The sequence below is a fragment of the Diaphorina citri genome, unplaced genomic scaffold, assembly GCF_000475195.1.
Source record: "Diaphorina citri unplaced genomic scaffold, Diaci psyllid genome assembly version 1.1 scaffold1844, whole genome shotgun sequence".
Classification (NCBI taxonomy): Eukaryota; Metazoa; Arthropoda; class Insecta; order Hemiptera; family Psyllidae; genus Diaphorina; species Diaphorina citri.
In genome coordinates, this window is record NW_007379270.1 from 29,008 (window position 1) to 52,809 (window position 23,802).

The 23,802-nt window shown below is 39.2% G+C and overlaps 2 protein-coding genes across 2 annotated transcripts in view; both read left to right on the top strand.

Moving 5' to 3' along the window:
* Window positions 1-6,672, top strand: part of LOC103517429 (nuclear cap-binding protein subunit 3) — a 16,121-nt gene extending 9,449 nt beyond the window's left edge. Inside the window, exons 5-11 of the mRNA XM_026829534.1 lie at window positions 415-607; window positions 1,541-1,768; window positions 2,513-2,819; window positions 3,804-3,979; window positions 4,865-5,065; window positions 5,395-5,526; window positions 5,625-6,672. Of these exons, the coding sequence (XP_026685335.1) occupies window positions 415-607; window positions 1,541-1,768; window positions 2,513-2,819; window positions 3,804-3,979; window positions 4,865-5,065; window positions 5,395-5,526; window positions 5,625-6,541 (2,154 nt within the window). The 3' untranslated portion in view covers window positions 6,542-6,672. The remainder of the gene's footprint in view (window positions 1-414; window positions 608-1,540; window positions 1,769-2,512; window positions 2,820-3,803; window positions 3,980-4,864; window positions 5,066-5,394; window positions 5,527-5,624) is intronic.
* A 10,420-nt stretch (window positions 6,673-17,092) lies between these two features.
* Window positions 17,093-23,738, top strand: LOC103517436 (TPPP family protein CG45057). Its single transcript, XM_008482469.3, has 7 exons — window positions 17,093-17,109; window positions 17,358-17,452; window positions 18,356-18,518; window positions 20,207-20,291; window positions 21,734-21,795; window positions 22,333-22,652; window positions 23,304-23,738. The coding sequence occupies exons 1-6, from the start codon at window positions 17,093-17,095 to the stop codon at window positions 22,574-22,576; spliced, it is 666 nt and encodes a 221-aa protein (XP_008480691.1). The 3' UTR covers window positions 22,577-22,652; window positions 23,304-23,738.
* Window positions 23,739-23,802: the final 64 nt, after the last annotated feature.

Below are 23,802 nucleotides of genomic sequence, written 5' to 3' on the forward strand. Positions count from 1 at the left end.
ACTTATTGAACCACAACCTTTGCCTTTTCCCCTGTTCAGACAGGGTCAGCGTTTATTGTCAGCCTCTCAATCAGCCTTGGTGTTATTACTTTGAGCTGACATTTGGTTTTGGCTACTCTTCTAACATTTCTATTCCTCGTGAAACTTTGTTCTTACGTTTTATTCCTACACCCCCAAGAAGTTTTTGTAAGCTTTGAGGGTGATCTAACCTTAGTAAATATGTTGTGTTAAAAACAAAGTTTTCTCATTCATTTTTTTTTTTTTTTTTTTTTCATTAAATTTTTTTCTGCAATTCCTTTTCCAAAGAAACTTTTTCAATTTCATTTTTTTTTTTTTTTTTAATGAAACTTTGTTCTGAAATTTCTATTCCGAATGAAACTTTTTTCTAACCTTTACATTCCTTATGAATTCCAGGATGATGAGAATGCAGTTGATATATCCCGTATCACAATCCCCGTTCCCCCGGGTACATGGAGGTTTGGTGTACCCGCTGGTGAGGAGGGCCAAGATATATTGCTCCGATTTGCTACCCGGACGGATAAGAAAATACCCCGGGCGGAACGATCGAGCGAGTATTATCGCACGTTTGGCAACCCCAACTATGGAGGTAAGAGATCAATGCTGTGGTTTGCCATGCTGAGAAAATCCTTGGTTTGATATCCAATTGTCTATTATTGAAGAAAAAGTTGTACGAGTTTTTTTTTTACTGCAAATATTTTCAGCAGGCTATCTTCTGGTGTTCTTATATTGACCCAGCACCTAATTGAGAGTAGGTATTTTTCCTTTCATTGCCCTTCTGATGAGGAATACATTACCAAATAGGCATTTGGAATATGTAGATTTGTAGAAGCTTGACCCCAACCTTTAGGGCTGTAGAAACTCCGCTCAATTATAATAATTATGTTCTTTTTTTATTGTGGAGGTTTGATAGAGGGAACTGTAACTGCTATTGTCTTATCTTCCCGAAATCGAACAGAGAAGGAAGACGGGATAGGAGAAAGCTAGCTGTCCCAAGAACGAACATTATCCGTTTAGGATAAAATCCACCCCAGGCAATAATCTAACCCGTGGCCTAGCGCTTACAAGGGAGACGCGCTGCCAACCAAGCGAAGTAGGCTGACATTTCTGTTCTTTTTTTTCTACTCTAAAGTCAGCTCCCATGACGTAGTGGTCACTGCGCTCGCCTTGCACGCGGGAGACCCAGGTTCGATTCCCGGCGGGATCAAGAAATTTGTATCATGCAAATGATTGATTCCGTGACTGGCTGTTGCAGGACCCACTCAGCCTCGTTAGGAAAATGAGTAGCTATGACATATAAATGCGCATAGCGACCGGTGCCAGCATGGTAGGTAAACATTGGATTTTAGGATTATTGAGATATTGGGAAAATCCTACAATGCTGCAGTGAGCACCAAAGTTGTGACATAATAACACAAAAAAACTGCATTTACGCTGCAGTGAGTACCAAAGTTGTGACATAATAACACAAAGAAACTGCATTTTTTCTACTCTAAATCTAAATTCTCCTCTATTTCCACAGGCATGCCGGGCCTGATTTCCAACTCCCGAAAGCGGAAACTCCGCGCCTATCACCAGGCGCACCTCCTCCTCCCCTCTCCCATCGTGCGCCAGGCTGCCATCTTTGAGGACGTGGGCGATGAACTGCTCCTGAAGACGGACGCCCGGCTGAAGCTGCCCCAACCGGGGAACCCCTGGGTGAACTTGGCTAAAACTTGGAGTAACTTTGAACGGAATAAACACAAAATCGGTGAGTTGTCAAGCACTGCATGAAATCGGTGTGTTGGCAAGCTTAACTTGAGAGAAAGAGAGTTTTCACAGGGGATAGCTTCCTAGTGACCCAAAAAACCTAAAAAACACAACCCCGACCCTAAGTTATGACTTTTGTTTGAAATGAATAGCTTATCCCCAAAGAGGGATTTAGCTAGGGAAATCAAGCATCTTTGAAGACGTGGGCGATGAACTGCTCCTGAAGACAGATGCCCGGCTGAAGCTGCCCCAACCGGGGAACCCCTGGGTGAACTTGGCCAAAACCTGGAGTAACTTTGAACGGAATAAGCACAAAATCGTTGAGTTGTCAAGAGCGAAACTAACGCAAATTTGCCCCACTTCTCATTTGTTTGCTCGCAAGGTGAATTTCAAATTCCGATTTCGGTGATTTTGAGTTCAAGTCAAGTCATGAAATTTAGTTATTCAACTCCGTGGTCAGGTGGGAATTGCACACTAGAGGCCTCGGGTTCGATCCCCGACAGAGTCGAGTTTTAAAGGAGACTCTTCGAAATCTCTGATTTCCACAAATATTATGAAGAGGCTTTTTCAGCTTTACTTACCACAGAAAAAAATCATGAATTTAGACTTGAAATCGACCTCGATGTTGAACAGGAGAGCATGATTTTAATCCCAGTAAATTGAAATTTAGATCATACTAATAGTAATGGCTTTCTGCTGTACGATTTATTCATGTTCTCCGTCCAATTTTGTCCCCTCGTTACAGTGCCAACCAGTCCCGTGCGGATACCCCAGCCGCCCCCCTCGCCCCGCACCTCCGGCTCTGACACGGATACTTCCTTCTCCCCCCGGCGCCGCCTCGGTGGGGAATTGGCGGCCCGACTAGGCGGCAAGAGTGGGGAACTAGCGACCCGACTTGGCGGCAAGAGAGGGGAGGGAGAGAGCGAGGCGGAAGATTCGGACGACTCGTGGATTGGAAGAAAGAAGGTGGCCCGTATGCGCATGCGCGCGGACGACGAAGAGAAGAAGGTGGCGGAAAGGCGCGAGAGTAAGCTCAGGAGTCGACTCAATCAGTAAGTAGTCCTTAAAAAAAATGTAGGTACCTCGATACCGCTTTTATTATTATTATTATTATTATTATTATTATTATTATTATTATTATTATTATTATCTTGGCCATACCAAAGGGTCTTGGCAGCGCAAGCTGAATCGACCAGGTCATTCATTTATTGGAGTAAAATTTACAAATTAAATGCATACAATTTACATACAAATGCATACAAATACAAATGCATACAAATACAATGCCAAAAAGCATTACTTCAAGGTCTTCTCAAAGCACATTCTTTCACATCCATTCCTATCCAAGAACGGAAAAGTTCAGTCAGAATATCCGCCCTGGTCGGGATTCGAACCCAGCACTTCCAGGTTGAGAGTCAGTGCTCTTAATTATTCGACCACAAAAGTGGGTTCAGTAAGTAGAAGTAGAAAACCCTTTGAAGAACTGCCAGGTTAGGGTTAGCTATTCTCCTCCCTGTTCATACTCATAGTCTCCCAACTAAACGGAAGACATACCAAAAGTTTTTTTTTTCAAATAAGATTCACAACCGGTGCACCGGCTAGAGTCCACCGGTTGATGAACACTGGTGGATAAAAAAAACTCAATTTTTATCATTTCAAGAAATTTGGATTTTTTACTAGCCCAACCTTAATGTTATAGCTTTATTTTTTTATAAAACTTGTTGAAAACTTGAAAATAAACAAAAAAGTGCGTCACCACAAAAAAAAATGCGTCACCAATCGAATCAACCAAAAGCTCGAGGAGGTGGTGGATTTCAAGAGCTAAACGTTTGATTTGGTGGACAGATACAATCAACCGTTTAGTAAAAAAAAAAAAACTTTTATATAGTCAAACTCTGCTTTTCAAGATAAAGCACAAGTCCTCACGATGGTTGACTGCGGTTCAGGACGAGCCAATCAAACACCATTTGGCTACAGCTGAAGCCGCAACAACAACCGCTGATAATTTCATTCTGAATCTCTCCCTTCTTTCACAGACTACTCGGAGCTCAAATGAACGAGCGAGTAGGGCGCAAGAAGAACAGTCCCTCACCCTCTGCCACGCCTATCGTACCCGAAGACAGTTTTGACGATGACATAGCCATTACTATTGCCAATACGGGACCTACACTGCCAGATGCCGAAGAAGAAGATGGCGAGATCGCAGAAGAAGGTAAATTGTGCTTATTCATACTGCTCACATGGGACTGAAGAGTCCCTTTACTCCAGCAGTAGGCTACTACTGTTATTGTGGTGAAATTCTCAAACTATTTTGAGGATAAAATTCCATACCTCGACTGGGATTGAACCCACGCCCTCCTGTTTACCAGGCAATCGTCTTGACCACTACACTAACGGGTGAATTGTAATTTTAAATGACCTTAGAGTGAACTGTCGTTTAGTTCTATTACGTCACTAGTGTGATAAGGTATCTTTGTGTGTTTCATGGAACTTTATGAACTATACGTTATTCATATGGTTAGCAACCTCCGTGGACGAGTGGTGACTAGGCTTGCACTCCGGAGGTACCGGGTTCGATTCCCGGTGAGGTCGAAGTTTTTTCGGCTCTGTGCTTGGAGTTCGGGGTGCACTCAGCTTCGTGAGGACAATGGAGTAGCTGCTTTAATCGAGTTGTGGTCAGATTGGATGGTATGGTTAACAAATTAAAAAATTGGTTAACAAATAAAAAAATATGGTTAACAAATAAATAATAAAATATGGTTAACAAATAAAAAAAATTAAAAAAAAACTCCTTTTCTCCTTCTCCCCCCGCAGGCGAAACCCAAATGAACGAAAGCGGAGAGGAGTCTCCCGCCGAGGAGGAAGAAATTGAGGCTGAAGAGGAAGAAGACGAAATCGAGAACCTGGTAGCGGATGTAGAACCTCAGCCTCGTGAGGACAATTGAGTTGCTGCTTTAATCGAGTTGTCAGATTGGATGGTATGGTTAATAAATGAAAAAAATAAAACTTTTTTTAATCGAGTTGTGGTCAGATTGGATGGTATGGTTAAGAAATGAAAAAATTAAAACTTTTTCCCTTTCTCCTTCTCCCCCCGCAGGCGAAACCCAAATGAACGACAGCGGAGAGGAGTCTCCCGCCGAGGAGGAAGAAATTGAGGCTGAAGAGGAAGAAGACGAAATCGAGAACCTGGTAGCGGATGTAGAACGTCTGGTGGACCCTCGCATGAATGCAGAGGAAGAAATGAGCACCGCAGTCACCGTGCTTACTAAAGATAAGAGAAAGCAACAAGACTCAGTGGGTAAGTAATAAAAAAAAGAGTGTTTCGTTTATATATTTTGTAGCAGTGAAGCTGCTACATTAGACTTATTTATTTATTTTATTATTATTATTTATTTTTTTTTTAAGATGAGTGTTCCACCGCCGTTTTTATATCGTATTAATGGAACAACTGCTACATTAGACGCATGTGGTCTGTGTCGTAGCATGCCCATTCCGTAGTATGCCTCTCATTAGATGGGCGAGAAGAGACACAATACTTCCCATTTAGGTGCTTCACCACAAAAAATTCATGATTTGATTTTGAATTAATGTGGTTTTCATCATTCGATTTGATTGATTTTTTTACAGGGTCCAAGGATCGAAGGAAGCAAGATGTTCGTAAGGAGGGGAGGGAGAGGAGGAGAAGAGATAGTAGTAGCAGTAGTAGTGCTAGTAGCTCGAGTGGATCAAGTCGAAGTAGTAGTTCCAGTTCCAGTTCTGGTGAGTACATAAAAATAGTACCTTCTTTAATTAAACTATGTTGTGTGAATAAAATTTTCAAGTTTTAAGCCCCTTCATTTATGTTTTCTGATTCACAGGATCCGACTCGAGTTCTTCCAGCAGTTCCGACTCGAGCAGTTCATCCAGTAGTTCTTCATCCTCATCTTCCTCTAACAGTTCGAACCCCGACCGTGGCAACAAAAAACGATCCCGCCCTTCCGCCCCCGCCAAACGGGCTTCCAAAACGAAAAAGTCAAAGTCTGCCCAAGTGAGGGTCAAACAAGAAGCCCTCACGAGTGTGAAAACCGAGAAATCCAGAAGTGTTTTGAAAGGGGCCGAGCTGAACAGTGGTCATTTGAGGAGAGATTTCCACAAATCGAGCGATATAACGAGGATTGAAGTACGCCGTTCCCCTCCAGCAGTGACGAATGAGCGATCCTCCAATCAGAGCACGAGAAAAAATCGTGACGTGGGCTCGACCAATCAGGGCGTGAGAAAGACCCGCGAAGTCCTCTCCGACAACAAGCGAAGCCGCGACGATTCCCGAAGACACACGAGGGAAGACAGCGACGACAGTGCGCATGCGCGGGAGAACCGAACTCCTCCGGTGCCGGCACGGTTTTCGCGGTACAGCGTGAGTCCGAGCAGTCGGCACTATTCGCGAAGTGAGAAATACTTCGAGCGGCAGAGCGGCGCGAGGAGGAACGGAGAAAGCCGAGGATTGCCGAGACGGACCGAAGTGAGGAGAAGGTATGATAGTTTCGATCGTACGGCTAGGAGAAGGCGTGATGACGTAAGACGGAATGGTGACGTAAGAAAAGGTAGTGACGTCAGAAGGAAGGATTTGGACGAGGATGAGATTTTTGATAAGAGAGAAGTGAGTGGGACGAAGATAGTGGATCTTAGAGAGAAGTTGAAGAAGAAAAACGCAGGGAGAGGGGAAGAACGGGTGAGTTTGGCGGTACAGATAGATAATGATTATGGGAGAGAGGGGAGTGAGGATAGTGATTTGTGATAGGGAATGGTTTGGTCCCTCGGTATATCTGACAGGGTTTATACGCGACCTGGAAAACCTGGAAAAGTCATGGAATCTGACCGTCGTATGTATGAAAGCCAAAGTTAAACTTTAGTTTAACTTAAGACGAACAATGTTGCCAATTTCATGTCATTTCTTGAAATAACTGGCTAGATTTCATGAAATTTGGCAAGATTTTCATTTCAAGTTAAACTAAAGTTTATCTTTAGACTTCATACATACGGCGGTGAAAATCGGCCAAAAAGTCATGGAAAAGTAATGGAAAATCGTGAAAATTTAAAACCTGGAAAAGTCATGTAATTTGCCATCCGGTCAAAAATTAAAAATGTTCAAATTAAATATCAAGTTTTTCCGAAAAACGGCCTGCGGCGCATTCCCCCTTCTATTCCTTGACGTTCTGCATATTGCATATTTTATTTAAATGAAGGGGTAATCTTACTATTTTTTTAGTACCTCCGCCCCTTAATTTTCTGGAAAATTCATGGATATTGTCTGGAAAAGTCATAGAATTTCATTCCGGGAAAAGCGTATAAACCCTGTCTGAGGAAGGTTAGTCTGGAATCGAGCCCAATAATCAGGAATTATTCTTGAAAAAGTTATTTTTTCATTTTTTCAATAATGAAATTGATCGTTAGAAGCAAATACGACAAATTTTGTTTGTTTTTTTTTTTTTTTAACTTTATTTAATGTGGAAGAGGTATGTTTTTTTTCGATAGTTTCGATATCTTATTCTTTACTGATCAGAAAAGTCCGGTATTGAATTGCATGTGTTCCAAAATCGGCAATCATTTATGTCTTGAAATATTCTAACGGAAATTGATTTATTTATTTGCGACTTGTGTTGTTCAAAAGTCACGCCAAAACTTTATAGTCCAATCGAACCCACGTCCTCCCTTTTACCAGGCAAGCGTATCAACCACTAATCCTTATGAACTACCAAGATCCTGTAGAAGGAAAGACAAGGTATCTTCTAATCATCCTATTAAATCTATACGTGTGGTCAGTCAATCAATATCAGATAAGGAATAAACACGTACCTATGTTGTCTATTCAGTATTCAGGTATTATTGTATTACCTTACTAATTTCTGAATAAGGGAATATCACTGTTACGTATTTAACTATACGTACTAGATCAAAACTTTCATATTGTTACATCCTAACACATAATCATCTTCTTTATGGATTGCCCTTTGCCCACAGCATGTTACAATGGTACATGGTCAAAGATGGACTGTATTTTACTTCCACAGTTTTCCTGGTGGTAGTGGTGGGAAATGGTACAATGTCAGGGAATGTTCCCATTCCCCTATTTTCCACCATTACCACAATGAAAATTGCAAAAGGAAAATACGCGTACAATTTTTCGTCAAATGCTGGTGGTAAAGAACTCTGTAATTATCATAATAGGTAATTATTGCTGTTATTTGGTTTCATTTAAGAACAGAAAAAGCTCTCTCTCTCTTTCTCTTTCTCTCTTTCTCTCTTTCTCTTTATCTTTCTCTTTATCTTTATCTTTCTCTTTCTCTCTCTCTCTCTCTCTCTCTCTCTCTCTCTCTCGTCTGCCTTGTAACCGCTAGGCCGCGGGTTCGATTCCCGCCCGGTTAGAAAAAGAAAGTAAAAATGTCTTTAGCCAGCCTAGTTAGCTTAGTTGGTAGTGCGTCTGCCTTGTAAGCGCTAGGCCGCGGGTTCGATTCCCGCCCGGGGCGGGTTTTATCCTGATGGGATAATGTTCGTTCTCGGAACGGCTGGCTTTCTCCTATCCTGTCTTCCTTCTCTCTTCGATTTCTCTAGCAGTCACAGTTCCCTCTGTCAAACCTCTTTAAAAAAAAACTTGATATTTGCATTCGCTTAAAAAAGTACAGTTACGGAGGCTGGCTTTCTCCTATCCTGTCTTCCTTCTCTCTTCGATTTCGGGACGATAAGACCATAGCAGTTACAGTTCCCCCTGGCTTTCTCCTATCCTGTCTTCCTTCTCTCTTCGATTTCGGGACGATAAGACCATAGCAGTTACAGTTCCCTCTGTGTTCCTATCCTGTCTTCCTTCTCTCTTCGATTTCGGGACGATAAGACCATAGCAGTTACAGTTCCCTCTGTCGGCAGGCTTTCTCCTATCCTGTCTTCCTTCTCTCTTCGATTTCGGGACGATAATCGCTTTCTCCTATCCTGTCTTCCTTCTCTCTTCGATTTCGGGACGATAAGACCATAGCAGTTACAGTTCCCTCTGTCAACTTTCTTCCACCTGGCTTCCTTCTCTCTTCGATTTCGGGACGATAAGACCATATAGTAGTTACAGTTCCCTCTGTCAAACCTCTTTTAAAAAAAATGTCTTTACTTAAAAATAAAATAATAATAAAGAGGCTTCCCTCTCCAGGAGATTTCCCAAGTGCGTGACTCAACCAGTGTGAATCATGTCCCCTCCCCTCTCTCCCTCTTCCCCCTCTACCTTCTTCTCTCCCTCCCTCTCTACCTCTTATCCCCCCCCCACTCTCCTTCCTCTTATCTCAGATGAGTCATCTCACCCACCCACACACCCTCTGACCTAAATTCACACTCACACATACCCATTACCTCAATCTGAAATCGGCCAAAAAGTCATGGAAAAGTAATGGAAAATCGTGAAAATTTAAAGAAAACCTGGAAAAGTCATGTAATTTGCCATCCGGTCAAAAATTAAAAATGTTCAAATTAAACATCAAGTTTTTCCGAAAAACGGCCTGCGGCGCATTCCCCCTCATATTCCTTGACGTTCTGCATATTGCATATTTTATTTAAATGAAGGTCAATCTGAAACCCACCCTCATACCCTCTGACCTATATTTCTGTTTTATTTTCCCTAGTCACAACTTCTATCCCCTGAGTCCTCAGTCACAACTTTTGCATGTCATATTCTACATTCCAGGTTTATATTTTAACCTTTGACGCAAATATTCACATTCCTGAATGGAAATATGTAGGTGGAATGGAATGGAATATAGAATATACCTTTGTTATAATAATAATAATAATTATAGTGCTCATTTATACTGCTCGCATAGGACTGAAAAGTCCCTTTACTCCAGCAGTAGGCTACTACTATTATTGTGGTCAAAGTCTCAAATTATATAGAGGATAAAATTCCATACCTCGGCTGGGATTGAACCCACGCCCTCCTGTTTACCAGGCGAGCGCCTTGACCACTTGTCATGGAATTTCATTCCGGGAAAAGCGTATAAACCCTGTCTGAGGAAGGTTAGTCCGGAATTGAGCCCAATAATCAGGAATTATTCTTGAAAAGGTTATTTTTCAAGAATGAAATTGATCGTTAGAAGCAAATACGACAAATTTTGTTTGTTTTTTTTTTAACTTTATTTAATGTAGAAGAGTATGTTTTTTTTTCGATAGTTTCGATATCTCATTCTTTACTGATCAGAAAAGTCCGGTATTGAATTACATGTGTTCCAAAATCGGCAATCATTTATGTCTTGAAATATTCTAACGGAAATGGATTTATTTATTTGTGACTTGTGTTGTTCAAAAGTCACGCCAAAACTTTATAGTTTAATCGAACCAACGTCCTCCGTTTTACCAGTGGTAACGCGCTTGTTTGCCATGCAGAAGGTCCCGGGTTCGAATCCCACCATCGACAAAAATTTGTACTCGTTTTTCGATTGCAGCTTTTTTAAGAAGTTGATAGAGGAGGATGACAGGATAGACGATAGCCGGCCTTTCCTTTAAAAATCCCTTTCTCCCTGTTCTTCCCTTTAAAAATCCCTTCTCTTCCTGTTCTTCCCTTTCTCTCCCCCCTTTCGTTTCCCTTTTATATCCCATCTCTCTCTCTGCTCGCACATGTTTGCGTAACAGTATTGAGCGAAATTCCCTCTTCATTTCCTCCCTCTCTCCCTCCCACTGTTTCCTGTACTATTTCTGTTCCATACTGTTCTCTTGGTATTTCTTTCTCTCTCTCTCTCCTCTCTCGCTCTCTCTCTCTGTCTCTCCCTCTCTCCTGCTCCTGACTTTTCACTCAAATTATATAGAGGATAAAATTCCATACCTCGCCTGGGATTGAACCCACGCCCTTCTGTTTACGAGCGCCTAGTAGGTACCTACCTACCTGCTTATGTGCCTATACCTAACTCACAACCTTAACATAATTCTATTTTTGTCTGAAGGATAAAAGAAACAAGTACCTAGGTAAGTGGAAGTACTAAAAAAAAGTTAAGAAAATCGATGTAAAAATGTCAAAACTTTTTCTAAAGACTTTACCTTCAAAGGCTCTCAGAAGGGCTGTACGTACTTACTTACCTATCGCCTATTAATAATGAAAGTAGGGGTACCTACCTTGCTTTTTTTTAGACATAAAGAATTATAGTAAGTGGAGGGTAGGTACCTACCTAACTCCTTTAAGACTTATACGTCCCTAAACTCCCTAATGAATTATAGTCAGGGTACCTACCTTGCCTGACCTTAAGAAATTTAATGCCTCTTCAGTATTACCGTCATTTCAGGGTGACTATACCTGGTCATAGGTAGGTACTTTTTTAAAGGGGTTCGTCACTGTATAACTGCTATAAGGTCTTCTCGTTTCGAAATCGAAGAGAGAAGGAAGACAGGATAGGAGAAAACCAACCGTTCCGAGAACGAACCTTATCTGTTTAGGATAAAGTCCGCCCCGGACGGGAATCGAACCCGCGGCCTAGCTCTTACAAGGCAGATCCACTACCAACCAAGCTAACTAGGCTGGCATGTATGGCGGATTTCTAATTTCCTATAGAAGTTAATTAATGCCCAAACACGACCGTAATAGCCCCACATCTAATGTAAGAGAGATAACGATCAATACAACTTAAATAGATAGGTCCCTATACGGTATACCTATACATAAATAGTTAAATACACCTATGATCTATAACAGGGGTTTCCAACTTCCATGTGTATGCGGGCCACATGCTACATTGGGAGGTACTTCGCGGGCCACATATGGACATAGAGGAGTATTGTAGGAACCCCCCCCCTCCCCCCAACTTTTCAGAAACGCAGTCCGATCGAATTTTGAGCGCCGCAGGCGAAATTTTTCAAAAAGTATTCTCCTAATTGTAGCTGAACACTAAAGGGGGTCAGTTTCCAGGTAAGTTTGTACAAATCCCAAAAAGCTTTGCGGGCCACAAAAATGGTCTGGCGGGCCACATGTGGCCCTATCTACCTACATGGAGGTATACACATAGGTATATGAACTAAGTAGATATGTTCCTATAGATAGAAAGCAATTTCCTCATTATTTCTCATCTCATCCTCCTCCCCCTTCTCTCTATCTCTCTCTCTCTCTTCTTTCTCTCTCTCTCTCTTCTTTCTCTCTCTCTTTTTTCTCTCTCTTCCATTACAAACTTCCAGTCGAACAAATTATTACAAAAATAGTATTTTAAATCACATGAAAACCTCACGGGCAGCGCGACCACACTATAAATCACTATTTAGTGAAAAATCACTTGTCAGTACATTTTGGCTATACTTAGTTTTCTCAGTGGTCAGTAGAAGAATTTTAGCCTAAGGTTATGTAATTGGTCTTATTGGGCCCAGTTTTATTGACTTCCTGGACTTGCTGCTTAATTTTTCTGTATTTTTCTCACTTAATTTTAGTAAATACCTAACATAATTTTTGTACAAGGGTTACAAGGGCTTATTTTTTGAAAATCCATTTTAAAAAGCATTTAAAAAACCATTTTCAAAATGTACATTTTGCATTCCGACCTAGTCGCGCGACCCGGTAGCTAGGATCGGAACGCCACCTTAAGACCGCGGTCTGTCAGCTAGATTGTTCTACCACTCACACTCAGACTGTCCGACAGACCCAGGTCTGTAAGACCGCGGTCTGTCAGACAGTCTGAACGTAAGTGGCGGGCCATAGACCTGGGTAACTCCCTCTTCCACTTCTCAATTCTCAAAATGACAAATGAGAAAATTCTCAAAATGACAAAATAGGTACATACTGCATAGGTACTAGGTACTAGTAAAACGAATGATTAGTCCATTGTTTCGTTGACTTGGGTGGATACCTATACCCATGTACCTAGTATCTTACGTCGTCAGTGTTGATTTAAGTGGATTTTTTTCAGTTCGAAGCAGAAGAAGAAGAAGAAGAAGAAAAAAACGTAAATTTTAAAACACTTCCATCATCAGCAAGGTACTTGAAAGAAAAAAAAAAATAAAATACAGAAAAATAATAAAAATAAAAAACATGTAAACTTTGCGCATGGTCATTTTGCGATTTTGCCTTCTTCAATCTTCAATTGCTCTCTCTCTCTCTCTCTCTCTCTCTCTCTCTCTCTCTCTCTCTCTCTTCTCTCTCTCTCTCTCTCTCTCTCTCTCTCTCTCTCTCTCTCTCTCTCTCTCTCTCTCTCTCTGAAGAGTGATGATATTTTATTCGAAAATTCCCCAAGTCCCTATTTTTATTTAATATAAAAATAATAATAAAAATAGTGACGCGATTTTTCAAGTGCGAAAAAAAAAATTGCTCGTTTTTTTTGTATTTTACGAAATAAATAACATCAAAATCTAGGTTGGTACTTGAAACTTAAATGTACATAGCTATTTAACTTCCTACTTCAGTACAGTAGGTACTTATTTGATATTAAAATCCTTGTTAGTAGTGCATTAATTTTTGATTTGAAACAACGAACGTAATTCTCACTAAAGACCTTAGCAGTTCTGTTATACATTAAACCCCTATTAAAATAATAATATTAATAATCTAAGTACATACTACATAGGTACTCGTGGATATACCTACCTAAAACCCATAAAATCAAACCTTAATCGTTTTCCTTCTCTTTATCGCGTTTTTCTTGGAAGAGAAAAAAAAAGAAGAGAATTTTCAGATTTTCACGCAAGTTTTTCTTCTTCTTCTTCTTCTTCTTCTTCGTCTTCTTCTTCTTCTTCTCCTTCTTCTTCTTCTCCTTCTTCTTTTGTTTCCACTGATAAGCGAAATACCCGAAGGCCACTCTTCTACCTATTGGTGCGTTAGCTTTTCTCAGGAATAGTCGTGGTGATAAGCCCAGCAGTGCGTTAAAAACAAGAAACGAAAGTAATTAAAAGTTAATGGTAATAGAAATAAGAGTAATTAAAAAATACCTAGATACTTTTCTAATAAATTAATACCAAAATAATAGTAGAAGGTCGGTAGTAAGATATTTATTTCGTCAACATATTCTAGGACTATTTTCTGTCATTTCGCTTGTTGAAAAAAAAAGTAGTGGGAAAACTACATTAATACCTGTGTAGGACTGTAGGTACATTAAAAAATAGACTACCTACGCTGTTTACACAAATCAGAATTTTTTATCAAGCTGTCAAAAATAGGCACTTATCTAAGTAGATTTTTTTCATTTATTTATTATTACAATTATTATTATTTTCTTCTTCTTTTTAGTTACTAAATTCTACCTTTTGGGTCAGCCTACGAGTTTTTACTTTCAATTTCTTTTCTATCTTATACCTCCTACCTACCTACCTACCTACCTACGATTTTTTTTTTTTTTGTTTTTTTCATAACATATTTTTACTCATTTCTTGTGCAAATTTTTCCTATAGGTCTAACTCACCTCTATTCCTACCTATAGGTACCTGAGAAACCTATGAAATATGTATTTGCACAAGAAATGTGCCAAAATATGCTAGTAATTTTGGCACATTTCTTGTGCAAATATTTCCTAGGTTTCTCAAGTATTGGTATCTAATCTAAAATACCTAGGTACTGTATCAGAATATTTAACACACCTGTTCCACTGTTCTATGGTATTTACATAACCAATGATATCAGTCAAATTTGTCATGGCGTAAAAATAGCCTTTTTTAACCGGTTTGTCTTGGCTGATGAAAATTGGCCACAATATTCCTTCTCCATCGAACAGAGTTTAGAATAACAATATTCTGTCGATGACGTCATAATTATGCACGTTGCAAGCCGACGTGCCAGACTAGTGAGCTTGGACGGGTGTTAACACACCTGTTCCACTGTTCTATGGTATTTACATAACCAATGATATCAGTCAAACTTGTCATGGCATAAAAATAGCCTTTTTTAACCGGTTTATCTTGGCTGATGAAAATTGGCCACAATATTCCTTCTCCATCAAACAGAGTTTAGAATAACAATATTCTGTCGATGACGTCATAATTATGCACGTTGCAAGCCGACGTGCCAGACTAGTGAGCTTGGACGATAGCGCGTCTGCCTTGTAAAGGTGTGTCCTGTGTCCATAGTCCATACATAGTCGACCGGCCGTCGATCGACCATGTTTGGACACAGCGTGCTAAATCACGGGTTTGCTTTGCAGCCCGGGGCGAACTTTTTCTTAAACAGATAAGCTTCGTCCTCCGAAAGGCTGGCTTTCTCCTATCCTGTCCTATCTCTTTTCGATTTCGGGACGATAAGACTTTAGCAGTTACAGTTCCCTCTAGCAAACCTCTTGGGAATAAAAAGTCGACGTGCTTTCTGGTCTTTCTCTCAGAGGTTGGATAGAAGGAGCTTAACTGCTAAGGTCTTGTTGTCCAGAAATCGAAGAGAGAATCAAGACAGGATGGAAAAAAAGACTGCCGTTTAGAGAACGAACCTTTAGGACAAAATCCGCCCCGGGCGGGAATCGAACTCGCGACCTGGCGCTTACAAGATTTTCCGAATACTTGACCATGTAGGTAATAGCGGCTTTAGCGCGACCTACACCTCTAATTGTACCTATGGTAGTAATGTCCATGTCTTAAATACTCGCACACGCCAACACCTACCGAAAACTTGACCATGTAGGTAATAGCGGCTTTAGCGCGACCATAGCGGCTTTAGCGCGACCTACACCTCTAATTGTACCTATGGTAGTAATGTCCATGTCTTAAATACTCGCACACGCCAACACCTACCTAGGTAATAGGTACCTACACACGTACCTATAGAGGTATACCTACTACAATACATATTTATGTTTTTTTTTTTTTTTAATATTTTTCCATTTATATTTGATTGACAAAAAAACTCAGAACATACATTTTTCTTATAAATGGTATACCCACCCGTATAAGCAGAGCTTGTGCCCTACCTAGGTAATACCTACACACGTACCTATATAGAGGTACTACAAAACATATTTATGTTAAACTGTAGGTACCTATATTACTTACAGGTAATATTATACCTAATATAGGTATACTGACGAGTAACGTATCAATGTTTAGAAACCAATATTGCCTATCGATAATTTTGCTAACTTTTCAAAGAGAAAAAAAATCTGGTGTGAACATCACACGACTTTCCTTATTTTATTGAATTATGCTTAGTTGGGTTGTAACTTTTACAATATCTCTAACCGTTTAGTCAGTATCGCTGAAAACCGCCAAAAAAAACGGTCGAAAACCGCCAAAAAGGGGTTAAAATACCGCCAACCGCAGCACCTATCTTAACCAAACGTTTTGTGTTGCATCCTTGTCACATTTGTGGACTACATATCAAATTTCAAGTCTCTAGCTCATACCGCTCCCGAGATATTATTGAATTACACCGAAAACCGCCAAAAAGCGGCCAAAATGCCACCAAGCGTTGCATCGATCTTAACCAAAAGTTTCGTGTCGCATCCTCGTCACATTTGACAGCTGCATGCCAATAATTTCAAGTCTCTAGCTCTTAGCGTTCTCGAGATATTTTGTTTACAGACAGACAGACAGACACACACACACACACACACACACACACACACACACGGACCAATGGCTGAAACTTTGTATTTAGGCTCTATGGACCTTAAAACGTGTTTTGGCACTAAAAACTGACCATCGAAAGTTTGACCCGATTACATTACTTTCCTTCCTATAGGATAAGGAAAGTAAAAATCGATAGCACTAGGTCGCGTGTTCCGTTCGTAAGGTCGAACTTTATCCTAAAGTACGGAAACTAAAAAAGAAAAAGGTTCGTTCTCGGAACGGCTGGCTATCTATTTTTATTTAGGCTCTACGGATCTCAAAACGTGTTTTGGCACTAAAAACTGACCATCGAAATGCTAAAATTTAATTCAATCCCTAATGAATTAAGGAATATTGAAAACAAAAATAAAATGAAGAAGGAAATACAGAAATATTATTTGGAAAACAACAATGAAATATATGTAGAATCAAGACAGAAGCAAGAATTTTAATGAAATAAATCATTCAAACCGTTCCTGAAAAGTACCATTGGGGTACTTATATAGGAACAAAAGGAAGATATTTTTATAGTTACATTAAAATAAACCATTCTCATTATTATTATTATTATCGAAAGTTTGACCCGATTACATTACTTTCCTTCCTATAGGATAAGGAAGGTAAAAATCGATAGCACTAGGTCGCCCGTTCCGTTCGTAAGGTCGAACTTTATCCTAAAGTACGGAAACTAAAAAAGAAAAAGGTTCGTTCTCGGAACGGCTGGCTATCTATTTTTTCATTATTAATAGGCACAATTTTTTGTTATGCGTTGATATGTAACTCAGGATCAAGGTTGTATATCTAAATTGGAAACGTTTATTAGATGTGCATGGGGAAGGTAAGGAGGTATATTGGCGTAATGATGTCACATCCACTAATATCTACTACTTTACTTCAGTTTTTTGTTAAAGGGTAGAATTTATTTATTTTTTACATTACAAAGGAGGACTAGTTTCGCCTGTGAGGGTATCTTCAGCAATTCAGCAATACAAACCAATATGTAGTTAAAATCGACCTCCACAAAGCTACCGAGTCTCCAATCAAGTCTCTTGCTTTTCTTTCTCTTATTTTTCTTTCTTTGTTCCTATTTTCAGATCACTGAAAATCGGCCTGAGCGACTATCAAAAGTTCATCGAATCATTGGCCAAACACAAGTCTGTCCCCGAGTATGATGCCATATTGCCATGGCGCCATACTATTTGGCCATATTTTAGCGAAATTTGGAAAAATGCCATAAAACGCCTAAAAAGCCTTATTTTGCCATATTTTAAGCATTTTCAGGTTATTTTGCCATACATTTTGCTATATTTAAAGCATTTTTAGGGGAAAATATAAAACTTTAAGAACAATGATTAAAAAAAAAAGAAAAAAAACGTACACAAATACTAGTGGTTATGCAATTGATGATTCTCATGAAAAATATAACTGTCCAAATGTATTTTTTTCGTAAAGATCGTCAAAAATAATAAATAATCCGAAATTATTATGTTATGCAGATGCTTCTTCATAAATATTTAAAGTCAATATTTAAGGGTATTTGAGTAAATTTAGAGTGTATGGCCCCGCCATACACGCCCTACATGGACGCTACGCCACTGGATATGCTACAAGCATAACGTAACTAGTAGATAGGTAAGTAATATGTACATAATTATCTCCATATTTTGGCACATTTCTTGTGCAAATGCAAATATTTCCGAGGTCCAAGTCATCTATAACTACATACCTAGATATATACCTAAATGCCGGCATATTTTGGCACAATTCTTGTGCAAATGCAAATGTTTCCTAGGTCTAAGTCATCTTTACCTACATACCTAGATATATAATATACCTAAATGCCGGCATATTTTGGCACATTTCTTGTGCAAACATTTCCTAGGTCTAAGTCATCTATACCTAAACCTACTAGCCTACTACATAGCATATTTTTACTCATTTCTTGTGCAAATTTTTCCTAGGTCTAACTCACCTCTATTCCTAGATTCCTACCTATAGGTACCTGAGAAACCTAGGAAATATGTATTTGCACAAGAAATGTGCCAAAATATGCTAGTAATTTTGGCACATTTCTTGTGCAAATATTTCCTAGGTTTCTCAAGTAACTTCAAGCTCTTCTCGAAATTTGGCGACACCAAATCGGACGGCAAGCTGCTGACGCTGTCTCAGAGTGATAAATGGATGAAGCAGGCTAAAGTTATCGATGGCAAGAAAGTGACCACGACAGATACGGGCATCCACTTCAAGAAATTCAAGTGAGTGTGATTTTTTTTTTTTTAATCTGAACAATCCAGGATTTTTCCTCTTCTGTTAGAGCGTAGAGCGTCTGTCTTGTTAGCACTAGGCCGCGGGTTCAATTCTAAACAGATAAAGGGTTTGATCCTAAACAGATAAAGTTCGGTCTCGGAACGGCTGGCTTTCCTCTATCCTGTCTTCCTTCTTTCTTCGTAGGACCCAAATGTCAGCCCAAAGCAATCACCCTAGTTAGGGCTGATTGAGAGGCTGACAAAAAAAACGCCGACCCCGTCTGAACACGGGAAAAGGCGAAGAAAAAGAAGAAGAGGAATCTAAGAGCATATTTACAAGCATACAATACTGGGACAACCTACAGCTACAGATAATAATGCTCAATACAGAAACTACAATACTACATAGAGCATAGAGCATATAATAGAACTTGGAAAATGCTCAACCGCAAGAACTGATAGCAAAGTGTGAACTTATCGTCATTAATGTAAACTTGCATTAGACATGCAAGATAAGAAAGCAGTAGTAATCTCTAATAACTCTAATTGGTTTGGATTTTCTAAGGGTGGTATGCTCAGAGGTACAAGGTTCGTTCCCGCCCGGGGCAGATTTTATCTTAAAAGGGTAAGGTTCGTTCTCGGAACGGCTGGCCCTCTATAAAACCTCTTTTTTGAAGAGGTTTTATAGAGGGAACTGTAACTGCTAAGGTCTTATCGTCCCGAAATCGAAGAGAAGGAAGACAGGATAGGAGAAAGCCAGCCGTTCCGATTATGATAGCCTCGGAACACCCTGTAATCCCTGTATATTGTACTATGTATATAGCACTAACTATAACTACAATGTTATATGTACATAATTTTGTACCTCATAATTTAGAGTTTTATGGAGCTTAACTAAGCTTTTGTCTATTTAAAGCTCGGATTTTGTCTTGTCACGCGATAAGCATAGACTTTTCCATTCCTGCCTCTTTTAATCTTTGCACACACCTTGTTATTAGGGCATTTGTTCAAACCTTCAAACTAAAGATTTAAATCGCCAGCCTAGTTAGCTTAGTTGGTAGTGCGTCTGCCTTGTAAGCGCTAGGCCCCGGGTTCGATTCCCGGCGGGGTCAAGAAATTTGTATGATGCAAATGATTGATTCCGTGACTGGCTGTTGCGGGGCCCACTCAGCCTCGTGAGGAAAATGAGTAGCTAGAATCGCCAGCCTAGTTAGCTTAGTTGGTAGTGCGTCTGCCTTGTAAGCGCTAGGCCCCGGGTTCGATTCCCGGCGGGGTCAAGTAATTTGTATGATGCAAATGATTGATTCCGTGACTGGCTGTTGCGGGGCCCACTCAGCCTCGTGAGGAAAATGAGTAGCTATGACATATAAATGCGCATAGCGACCGGTGCCAGCATGGTAGGTAAACATTGGATTTTAGGATTATTGAGATATTGGGAAAATCCTACAATGCTGCAGTGAGCACCAAAGTTGTGACATAATAACGCAAAGAAACTGCATTTACATTTACTTCAGTTTTTTGTTAAAGGGTAAAATTTATTTATTTGTTACATTATAAAGGAGGACTAGTTTCGACTGTGAGGGCATCTTCAGCAATACAAACCAATAGTTAAAATGGACCTCCACAAAGCTACCGAGTCTCCAATCAAGTCTCTTGCTTTGCTTTATCTTATTTTCTTTCTTTGTTTTTATTTTCAGATCACTGAAAATCGGCCTGAGCGACTATCAAAAGTTCATCGAATCATTGGCCAAACACAAGTCTGTCCCCGAGTATGATGTCTGGGTAATACCTACTTACCTACCTACCTAGGTACTCTGAGTAAATCAAGCCGGTTATTCCAAATTAGTAACTCAGCTTCAAGTATCTAGTAGTGTAATTTGTCAAGTAGGTAGAATAGAATAGAATAGAATATACCTTGTTTATCCTGCCCGAATAGGACTGAAAAGTCCCTTTACCCCAGCAGTCTAAACAAGGTCTCGTGTACTTGATGGGTTATTAAAGAATAATACATACACTAACAATTCATTAAAAAGACCTTGCTTAACTAAGAAAAAAAAATAGGTAGGTAGTAATTACCTACTTATTGGGTATTTCTAACAAATAATCATTAAAAAAAAATAATAACAATAATAAAAAAAAAATAAAGCCTGTAGTCAGAAGTCTAAGTAAAGTTCTAGTAAGTAGATAGCTACAAACAATACTTGTGTATTTTAAAAAGTAATCATCATTTTAAAATAAATGGAATGTAGCTGGAAAAATGTACATTCAAATTTGAGAAAACCCCTTTTTTCTTAGCAATGATACTTACCTATTTCATTGCTTGTGCTTGTACAGTCATGTATAAATGCGGATTATTTGTGTTTTGTGTCAATAATGTACTTGAGAATGGAATAGCAAACACTTGGTTCCTCGTAAAATATAGGTGTAATATTATTTGCTAGGTTTGGAATTTCAGTGAAGTGGTGCTCACAAGGCTTATCTGTATTTATCTGTTTTATTTGCCTATGGTGTTGGTGCATACCTGTCTGTGCTGTGTTGTTATTGAGACTTGAATCACTGAGATTTTTGTTAGTTATCTTAGAAAGAATGGCTGAAAAAGTGGTATCTGGAGCTATTAAATTAATCCAAAATCAAGGAATTAGTACTTTCAAATGATTCAAGAGTATTGAAAATTTGTAGTTCAAGGCAAATTTGATGCCTACAGTATGTTCTGAAAATGAACAAAAATTGCGGTTTCAAAAATCAACAGGTGGTATAATAATAATAGTGCTTATTTATACTGCTCACATAGGACTGAAAAGTCCCTTTACTCCAGCAGTGGGCTACTACTATTGTTGTAGTCAAATTCTCAAATTATATTGAGGATAAAATTCCATACTTTGGTTGAGATTGAACCCACACCCTCCTATTTACCAGGCGAGCGCCTTGATCACTACACCACCAAGGCAGGTGTATGCATGTCTTATCCCTTCCTCCCAAACAACAAGTGTCAAATACTTAGGTAAAACAAGTATCTAAAAGGGATGTGTGGGTTAGATTCCTGCCCGGGGTGGATTTTATACTGATGGGATAATTTTTGTTCTTGGAACGGCTGGCTTTCTCCTATCCTGTCTTCATTCTCTCTTTGATTTCAGGACAATAAGACCATAGCAGTTACAGTTCCCTCTGTCAAACCTCTGAAAAAAAAAGATGTCTTAAAAAATGTTCCTAGACTTTGAGAGTAGGTAGGCATCTGGGTACCTCAAGTCCTTCTGAAGAGAATCTTCTTACCCAATAGTTTAGAGAGGTCCATGGTGAAGGAGAACTAGTGTAGAGCTTTCTTGTGTCTTCTATGAATAAAACTATAATCTGTATTAATTAAATTTAAATAACAAATTAACAATTCCTTTAAATATTTATAATGATACTTAAATTTGGGATTTTGGGGTTTTATTTTATTCAATTTTTTATTTTTTTTTTATTTTTTGTATTTTTGATTTTTCGAATTTTTCGTTGAAAATTAAAATTTTGAATTTACAGCGTTGCCAAGTTTTCCAAACTACAAAAATGCACGCTTTTCATGTCAAAATTATGCACAAAATTTAATGGGCGCAGTAATATTTCTCCTCGGTAACAGGAAGAAATGACCATACAGCCATACACTAACCTTCTACCCTTATGAATAAAAAAACTCTTTTAACACAGACGAAAGTCCATAACGTTGGGGTATATCCACTAAAATACAAATAACAATGTCATAATATCTTCTTATTAAATTGTAACGAACTATACTCAATTCCCATCTTTACTCCTATATCTACATATAGTCCCCAGTATAACTAAGGTGTATTGAAAATTTCAATCCCATTTTTTACTTTCCTTTTTTCCAGGCATCCAAAAATTCCGAGGCCCAAATCCAGAACACAATCTCCCGACTAACAGACCCGAGTAGGTACACCGGTTCTCATAAGCTCCGGTTTGATGAGGCCGGCAAAGGCAAGGGTCTGGCCGGCCGTAAGGACAGCGTGGAAGCTGCCGGATATGTGCAGGGATATCAGAATAGGAACTCCTATGATAAAACCCATTAGAATACCCACTCTTAACGACAGAGGTCCCTATCTTCAAAAGCGGTACCACAGTTTCGGAACTATACCCAAAATGAGACCAATGCAATAGTCCGTCCCTTATACCTTTTGTTTTACTAATGTAATTCGCCTAATATTTGAGTTTCGTTTATGTTTTTAGTTTGATAACTACAAGTTCGGCCATGCCTTTTCCACAAGTTTGGCCATGCCTCGGGATGAACTAGCGGGATTCCGGAGCGAAGCGACGGAATTCAGCTATCTTAATAATAAAAGAAGGACGGACTAAAAATTGGAGACTTTTATAGGACAGTACTAAAATCACAAGGATCCGAATATGTACTGGGGTATCAGAATAAAAACTATGATGAAATACGAAACCCATTAAGATTCTAAGAAAAGACCCACCCATTAGAGAGAGCTCCCAAGCTTGCAAGGGTGTCCAAATAGGGGACCTCTGTCCTCAAAATGGGGAAAAATTAGGGGACTACATAATGGACCCCACACACAGGAAATCGTCAGAAAAAATCTCCATTTCAATGTAATGTAGGGAACAAGAAAGTTTGGTAAAATTGAGGTACCTATTTTTTTTTTTTTTTTTTTTTTAAAAGGGTTTTACAGGGGGAACTGTAACTGCTATTTAGTACTTAAAGGGATTTATTCCAAAAGAACATTTTATTGTTAATGTGGTATAAAATAAACTTCAATATTATTATGAGACCAATACAATAGTCCGTCCCTTATACCTTTTTATTACTATTGTAATAATAAAGGAAGGACGGACTAAAAATTGGAGACTTTTATAGGACAGTACTAAATAGTAAAACATGGAAAATCACAAGGGTCCGAATATGTACTGGGGTATCAGAATAAAAAAAAACTCCTACTACTTATGATGAAATATGAAACCCATTGAGATTCTAAGAAAAGACCCACCCATTAGAGAGAGTTCCCAAGCTTGCAAATCCGTACCAGGGTGTCCAAACAGGGGACCTCTGTCCTCAAAATGGGGAAAAATTAGGGGACTACATAATGGACCCCCCCCACACAGGAATTCGTCAGAAAAAAATCCCCATTTCAATGTAATGTAGGGAACAAGAAAGTTTGGTAAAATTGAGGTGCCTATTTGACGGTCCCCGGATAGGTAATTTCTGTCTTCAAAATGGCATAAAAAATTTGGGAAACAAGTTTTTTTTTTTTTTTTAATTTTTGACCTTAACGGCAAATCTACT

What these genes read in the sequence shown, in the direction of transcription:
- LOC103517436 (XM_008482469.3), top strand. An exon ending in TGATGCCATATTGCCATGGC is followed by an intron (nt 17,453 to 18,355) that starts GCCATACTATTT and finishes AATATTTCCTAG; the next exon opens with GTTTCTCAAGTAACTTCAAG. An exon ending in ATCCACTTCAAGAAATTCAA is followed by an intron (nt 18,519 to 20,206) that starts GTGAGTGTGATT and finishes TTTTATTTTCAG; the next exon opens with ATCACTGAAAATCGGCCTGA.